Source organism: Poeciliopsis prolifica, unplaced genomic scaffold (assembly GCF_027474105.1).
Source record: "Poeciliopsis prolifica strain line A6 unplaced genomic scaffold, Auburn_PproV2 SCAFFOLD017, whole genome shotgun sequence".
Classification (NCBI taxonomy): Eukaryota; Metazoa; Chordata; class Actinopteri; order Cyprinodontiformes; family Poeciliidae; genus Poeciliopsis; species Poeciliopsis prolifica.
The window spans coordinates 3,363,781-3,372,217 of NW_026562392.1; the positions used below are offsets into that span (position 1 = coordinate 3,363,781).

The 8,437-nt window shown below is 42.3% G+C and overlaps 1 protein-coding gene across 2 annotated transcripts in view; it reads left to right on the forward strand.

Annotated features, from left to right (window-relative positions):
- The window catches only part of klhl32 (kelch-like family member 32), a 30,415-nt gene extending 21,985 nt beyond the window's left edge, over nucleotides 1–8,430 (forward strand). Inside the window, exons 7-11 of one of the 2 annotated variants that reach the window (XM_055042226.1) lie at nucleotides 890–1,616; nucleotides 2,514–2,572; nucleotides 4,377–4,569; nucleotides 5,514–5,608; nucleotides 6,611–8,429. In XM_055042226.1, the coding sequence (XP_054898201.1) occupies nucleotides 890–1,616; nucleotides 2,514–2,572; nucleotides 4,377–4,569; nucleotides 5,514–5,608; nucleotides 6,611–6,772 (1,236 nt within the window). In that variant the 3' untranslated portion in view covers nucleotides 6,773–8,429. Of the gene's footprint in view, nucleotides 1–889; nucleotides 1,617–2,513; nucleotides 2,573–4,376; nucleotides 4,570–5,513; nucleotides 5,609–6,610 lie in introns of both variants that reach the window. The other variant, XM_055042227.1, reaches the window with a different exon arrangement.
- The last annotated feature ends 7 nt before the right edge of the window (nucleotides 8,431–8,437 follow it).

Genomic DNA, 8,437 nt, shown 5'->3' on the forward strand with positions numbered 1-8,437 from the left:
CCGTGGATATTTACAGTCTGTATATTGAATGCTGCTGATTAATAAATGCCTGTGTGTTGGCAGCTATGGCTGCAGCGCCGGCTCGCCGCAGTCCATCAGCTTCTTGAAGAAAACAAAAACAAACAAGAATGAAAAAAAAAGAGATCTGATTAACAGCCCTTGAGACATTTCTTTTTCCCTGCTTCTTGCTTGGTTTCCTTTACTTCCATTTCATAATTCTGTCCTCCTTCAGTAACCTCTCGTCTTTCCTTCTCTTTCCTTTTTAATGAAGGAAACGAAGTCCAGAAAGCTATTCGTTTGAAATCTTAAAATAAGCAACGAATAAGTACATTTTTCCTTACAACTGGACCAGATCGAACATGTTTTAATTAGAAGTGCAGACAAGAAGTCTTTTCAAGGTCCAAGCCTTTTTGGTGACCTTGGCGAACCACCTGACCGGCGACTTGCCCCTCCACAATGTTGTAGATCGAGGTGAGGGGTGGGGGGTATTCTGTTGAGTATTCATCAGCCAAACAATGAACGATGTATGCAGCATCACAATCCAATACTTTGGTTAATGTTTAGTTGCAGAATTCAAAAAAGGTCAAAGTATGAAAAAACTAAATTTATGACTACAGCTAATAAAAACTAAACGGAAACTAAAGCAAAATTTAACGAAGAACTAATGAAAACTTTCAGACACTATAAAAATGAATCAAAGCTAATCAAATTAGACAAAAAGTCAATGAAATGAAACTGTAATGAAAAACCTAAAACCCTGGTTTGAAACTTTTGTTTAAATGCATTCCTTTACCTTCATTCTGCGATTTCCTTGAGGCTGCCACCATTTCCAGATCCAGCATCTTCTTGGCATGAATTCTGATCCGGTTCTCCTCCCTCTCTGTCCCAGTTGCTCGTTCTCTGGCTGGAACACGACTACCGCTACCAGTACGCCGAAGATCTCCTGCAGCACGTCCGCTACGGCCTGATGGAGGTCCCCGCCCTGCACCGCCTCGCCAACAGCCACCCCCTGGTTCAGTCCTGCCCCACCGCCGCCGCCCTGGTGGACGAAGCCCTGGACTACCACCACGCCACCTTCGCCCAGCCCCTCCGCCAGTCGTGCAGCACCAGGCCTCGGTTCCAGTCGCTCACCCTTTACATCGCGGGGGGCAGAAAGCGGGAGGTGAGCAGAGTCAGGGAGCTGCGCTACTTCAACCCGTCGGCCCAGGAGCACGTGCGGGTGGGAGGGGGGTCCAACTGGAGCGAGCTGGCCCCCATGCCCACCGGGCGCAGCCATCACTGCATCGCCGTGATGGGGGACTTTCTGTTCGTGGTGGGCGGCGAGGTGGAGCACGCCACGGGCAGGACGTGTGCGGTGAGGACCGCGTGTAGGTACGACCCCAGGGGCAACCGGTGGATTGAGATCGCCCCGATGAAGGCGTGCAGAGAACACTTTGTCCTGGGAGCTCTGGGTCAGTACCTGTATGCCGTGGGCGGTAGGAACGAGCTGAGGCAGGTGCTGCCCTCGGTGGAACGCTACTGTCCAAAGAGGAACAAATGGATGTTCGTCCAGCCCTTCGACCGCTCACTGTCCTGCCACGCCGGGTGCGTGGCTGATGATCTGCTCTGGGTCTCAGGTACACAGCGATAGGGAAAGGAAGAAATACAGTACAGCCATTACCTCAGGTGTAAATGTACAGTTGTACCAAAATATTTTCACTCTCTTTAAAGGGGCAGAATTATGTAAAATCTACTTTTTTGAGCTTCACATTGTCATAATATTGTCAAAAACCATACTTGGAGTGTTGCCTTCTCTTGAAAGAGAACGAGTTTTTAAAGAGACAGAGACCCAATTTCAAGCATTAAATCACAAAGTCAAATTTCTTTTGTCATATTTCATATTTAGTATTTTTATAACAACTGATTGCAACATAGTTAAGTGATTGGACTGTAAAATGGCACTATGTACCTGAACATTACCTGATACTGTCCCTTTAAACATTTTGACATTTTTCTACCTTACAGCCACACACGTCACTTTACTGCAATTTTAAGTTTGTGCAACACAAAAGAAGCTATATTGGAGAAGTTGAAGGATAACGATATGTGGTTTTCATAATTTAATTCACTAATATTTAAGTCTTGTCGAGTTGATTTTTTGTGTAGTACATTTAAGCAACAAGGCATTTCAACCTGAATGAAGTTGCTAAGATGAATGACAACATGGTGTGTATGAAACGCTGCAACCATTTTGTACCCGAAAGACCCGAAACCACGAAAATCCAAAATCACTACGGCATCCGTAAAAACTTTAATTCAGAACATTTGCACTTACTTGTGTTGCTCTAACAAGCATAATTCAAAGAAAACACAATTGGGTTGTCGAGAAGAGCACAACCCAATTGCCTTTGCAAAGCTCTGTGACTCTACATGATCACACACAGACACACGTTGGACGTCTGCAAGCATAGTTCTGCTGCTGTTTGTTACGCATGAAAAAATAAAGTTCAACATGTTGCACTTTTGCTTTGCAGGCGGAGTTACAAACACAGCACAGTACCAGAATCGGCTCATGGTCTACGACCCAGAGCAGGTGAGCATCAGACAGCTAAATCAGGCTTAGAAACATTTAACAAAACGAATGGAATCTAGAACATTACTTAATTTCCCTTTTGGATCAGTACGTTTTTTTTATTTTTTTATTTAATAGTTTACATATTTTTGCTTTGCTGTTCAGTAAAAACGATGTGAACTGTACTGTACCTGCTCCAAGTCAGTGGCCATCTGGAGAAATGGGATGCACCTTCATTTCTACTGTAAACATATGCGCCTTGCGTTTCGTTAGAAGTTATCAGTCCTGCAGCAGACATTGCTCTGACATTAGTTCACTACAGGAAGAAAAACAATGCAATGCTCAGTAATGTATTTACCAAAATACTAAAAGCAGAAAATACAGGATTAGTTGGTAAATGTAGGTGTTCCAAAAAATATCATCAATAAGTACTTTGGCTATTTTGATGCCTGTTTTGACTTCAGTACATTATGACTGCATTTTATTAGTACAACAATGCTTCATGGGGTTAGCGTAGAATACATAAAGCTATAAATTATAGTGTTATGTCTTGTCAATGATGATATATTTTAAATGAGTTTTTATAATAAAAAATACAGCATGCATAAAATTCTACTTTATACTAGATGGTAAATTATTAAGACTCAGAAATTGTAGCAATTGAAAATATATATATATTATCAATATTTAACAAACTCAAACCCACTGCGCACCCTTACCCCAAAGTTCCTCCAGACTAGCAGCAGCAGCAATTAGCAAACACTGAGCATCTGCAGAACTCCTAAGAACAGTGACACGTTGTGATGACGTACTGAAGGGGGCGTGTCGGAACAGGTAGGAAGGTCTTAAAGAGACAGAGGCCCAATTTCAAGGTGCAAAGTCAGATTGCTTTGAAGTTATTGATATAAACAGCACTCTCTTAACTGAAGGTAAATGTCCTATAAGGAGACACTATGGATATGTAAGACTCAGACACTCAAATTGAAATTTCCTACAAGGTCAATGTGGCGAAGACTGAGTATACCTCAACGTGATCCAGCTGTGAATAGATCCACTGCTTCCATCATCAAACCTGAATGTTCGTTAGATGGGTTAGTGTTTATAGACCTAATCAAAACCCCCACAAAATATATCCAACTCCTATTCTCTTGTCCACTTTTCAAAACGAACTCAAACAGCTCAACACGTTGGGTTGTAAAGAGCAGTGTTTCTGTTTGTGCAGCTTTGAAGAGGCCCGGATTGTGTGTGTGTGTTGTGTGTGTATGCAGCACAGAGGCATGCGGTGTGTATCCGCGAAAAAGTGCACATCCATATGGGTCTGAGTTTCCGCTTCCAAGCGAGGGAATGAAGAAGCGAGAGGTAGAAAAAGGGAGAGAGTCTCATTTGTATTCACCACGAATCTACATTCACCTGCCAGAGCAACAGCAACCCCCCACCCACTCTACCCTCAACAGATGGCCACCCGTCAGCTCCCAGCAGACACACACACACACACACACACACACACACACACACACACACACACACACACACACACACACACACACACACACTCGTTCTCTCCCTCAATCAAGTCCGCACACACACTCACTGGCACAAAATAAGCTTCCCCACACTTAGTGAGATGAGCAGGGATCCTTGGTGTAAAATGGAGTGGATGAAACATATGATTAGAAATAGGGAGGGAAGTCATTAGTACAAAGCAGAGCTCCAGTGTCACGTTATTTATCTAGCACTGAGCATACATCAATTACCCATGCATGGATATGCTTAAATATTAATCTCCTCATTCGTCCTCGTTCTCCCTCTGCTCTCCGCCCGTCAGGATCAGTGGCTGGCCCGCAGCCCCATGCTGCAGCGGCGCGTCTACCACGTCATGGCGGCCGTGAGGAGGCAGCTGTACGTGCTCGGCGGCAACGACCTGGATTACAACAACGACCGCATCCTGGTGCGTCACATCGACTCCTACAGCATGGACCTGGACCAGTGGACCCGCTGCTCCTTCAGCCTCCTCACAGGTGGGCAGGGGGGAGGCCGCGCCCGCGTGGCGATAATTACCGAGCCGACGGTAAACAGGATATCGAACCGCACGAGCGGCCGGCGGTTTTGTGCGCAAACAGAAACGGTTTGAAGCGCAACGTTATCAAAGCAGTTGTCGGTGTTCACTCGTGTGCTTTAGAGGAGTAAGTTAATGTTTTGGTTATCAAAAAAAAAAAAAAAACTAACTTTTCCTCTGGGTTCTCTCAGTTGCGTTACTAAGAGGGGGGCCACCGGTGGCCATGGCCCCCCCGTTGGAAAATGTTGGCCACATCACTCCTCTTAATGAATAACAGCATCAGTTTTAAAAAAGATTTTTATAATGACTTTATGTCAACATTAAAATGACTAATGATATCAAACAATTAAGTGTGACAATAATAGAGACATAAAATCAATAAGGAGGGAAATGCATTTTTTCCAGTTTTTTTTTATGACCTGACAGAATATTAAGGCCAGGCTAAGAAAAAATAATAGATCAAATTATGAGAATATAGTCATGATATTGCAAGAATAATCATATTATTACAAGAAAATGTACGAGAAATAAGTCATAATATTACAAGTCAGATGAGACTGATGTCCAAATAATATGAGAACAAAGTCATAATGTTATGAGAATAAGATCATATTTCCTGAATAATGTTGTATTAGAATGTCAAAACGATCCAAGAAAAGAAACCCTATACTAATATTGGCATACCATTGTAATATGGCTTTATTCTCATAATTTAATTAATTAAAAAAAATTCTTAGCATGGCCTCAATACTCCCTTGCAACAATCTCCCTCTCAAAAAAAAAAAAAAAAAAAAAAAATCAGGTCACAGGAAATAAAATCAAATCTCAGCCTGAGTTCAACTTTCCTCTTTTTGCTCTCAGGGAAAATGTGGCAATATTACGAGCCTTCATGTCTGTCGTCCTCAGGTCAAAACGAGTCTGGAGTGGCCGTCCATGACGACAGGATTTATGTGGTAGGAGGATACTCCATTTGGACCAACGAGCCTTTGGCGTGCATCCAGGTGAGAGCTGTGGCTGCCGAACGTGATTACAGCCGCAGTGTTTACTTTTGGAAACACGTGGCTCATTAAACGCACAAGCTGACTGATCGTCTACATACTGTATTCAACCACTGGCTGCGACACAGAGAGCGATTTTTTTATTTTTTTCATCTGCGTCTAAATTGAAGCCGCGCATTTTTAAGCCGTCCTAACAGCAGTTAGTTGGAGCTGCTCTCCACTTTTATATCTTGCAGGACTTGCTGCTAATCCATATAAACTCCATCAATAATCTGGGCCAAAGTGTCGACCGCTGTGAGTCACAAGCTGAAATGTCTGCAAAGAAACTAGGACAGAGCAAATATAGAAATTACGTAAATTACTATATAATAAAACACTATTTCATAAAAACAAAATAGAAAAATCACAACATTTATCTTTTTGTGGACATATTTGCCTTTTTGAAGATTGAATCGAAAGCCTCGCTGACTGAACAGGACCGAGATAATCCTGACATAAAACCATTCACATATAACATTTATTACGTTTATTAAACATGGCTGGATGAATATATGCCATATTAAAGGATTCCCGTACTGCTAGGCTGTCATGATAAAAAAAGAAAAAAAGAACATTTGCTGGACAATAAATTGTACCAAAGTTTATTGCGGTAAATTATAATTAAACTGTTTTGTTTTCATATTTTCAGGTTATATGAAGTTAATGACATAACAATGTAAGAACTCATTCTCAAAGACCAATAAACTTTAAATTGTAACGAACATTTAATACTGGAAGACATTTTGAATGTCTTCCATTTAAAAGCATAAATAAAACAGAAAGAAAACAAAGCTGTCCGTCAAAAACAGAGCTGGGTGAGACCAAAGCACCAAACCGAAGACTTTTGTCATGCGGTTTTTGATAGAACAAAAGAGAAAAACAACAAGAGCTTGTTTTAATGTATCGTGCGATTAACTGATTTATAGCAACAGTCTTTGGTACTACAGAATGAATTTCCTGTTTCAGGTGCTGGACCTGAGCACAGAGGGGAAGGAGGAGGTTTTCTACGGACCGACACTGCCTTTCGCCTCAAACGGGATTGCAACCTGTTTCCTCCCGGCTCCTTACTTCACCTGCCCCAACCTCCAGACGCTACAAGTACCCCATCACAGGATAGGTGCTGTGTAGCCCACTGACTTGGAAAACGCCTGAGAACCAGACGATGGATCAGCCGGCGCTTGCGAACCACAATGAGGAAAAGCAACCAGTAAAGAGAACTGGCTGCTCTAGTCTGGCTGTAACAGGGGAAGCCGTGCCGCTTCTTCGGGCCGTTCCTCCTGTATTAAGACCGGGACATCATTCAGACTCACCGGAAGCTCCGTCACCTCTGTTGAGAGGGACTGAGTTCAACTTAAAGTTGAGCGGTCTGACCAGCCACGGGAAACAGAAAGTTGCCGGAACCAACAATAGGGCTGTAAGTTTGTTTTCTACCCTGGAAACAGCAACAACAACAACAAAAAAAACACAGAAAAAAAAGTCAACAATGTCCATTGATTCCCATTTCGAGTTTCCTAGACGGACCCAGACGAACATGTTGCCGATGCAACGCTTGAATTAAATTATTTTTTTTTAATCACCTAAATGATGTGAATTTGACAACAGATTCAACATGTATGTAGCTGCGTTTCCATTCAAAATGTGCGCAAAACTTCTGTTGAAAAATACAAACTACATTTTCGCAATTGTGGCGTTGACATTAAATTGGAAACGCAATTAAAATCACACGTGAATATGTTTGTTCACATGGTAAGTCATTCAGAAACATTCTCCCGCCACTTCCTGTTGTCTTCTTTTTTGTCTTTTACACCAGTAGTAACAGCCGACTGTCGATCATGTGATTTGAAAAAAAGAGAAAAAAAAAGCGTCACAATTTTACGAAACGAACACATTTTGGCACGGCTGAAAAATCACTTAATCTTTGCGCAAAAAACTTTACCTAAAAATGTGAGGGTTTCCTCCCCTCCCCCCCCAAAATTGGGTTGTTTTCATTCACATAATTTAATTATTAACCTTCAATAATTTCAATTTGCACAACTATACGGTTGATGGAAACGCAGCTGGTGTGTGAGCTATTGAGGCTTTTATTTCCTCTCAGGACCCAAAGACTGTTTGTTCATGTTTTTAAATGAATGTCTGGACATTCAATCATGTGATACTTATTATTCTGCATTGTCTAACATTTGCTTTTACTAAAAAAGAGAGAGCGAGCGAAAAAAAAGTGCTCGCACATCCCTCATGTATCCGAAGCAACACGCCTGCAAGAATATATGGAAGAAGCTGCAGAATAAAGATGCTACTTAAAGGACATTAAAGCTTGGTTGTTGGCGATTCTTTATGGAGTTACGGATCATTTTACACAGATATTAAAACATTCTCACATTCCATGTGCTTTCCTCTCATACTGCTGCCGTCGCGGGGACAAAGTTTGCACCACTCACCGCCACCCCCACCGGGTGAGACGCTCCGCAGTCGAGACGAGGCTGAAAAATGACTAGCAATGACAGAAAATGGGAGTTGGGTGATTGTGGATGACAAGAGTGAGACTTCACGTGATTAGGTGCGAGCCAAATCCAGATTGCAAGAGATTGCTGCGACTTAGAGGAGGCGAGAATGAGAGGATCGGAACAAACAGTTCCCTCCATTCTCCCTTTTTTTTTTCCCTCTTCAAAGTCCTGAACTATCTGGAGCTCGCCCACGACTGTCATGATATCTACGAATTAGAGCGGAGACGGATCCCGACAGCTCTCTTTCTTTGCTACTTAGAGCTCAGAGGTGAGGATTTCTCTTTAAATA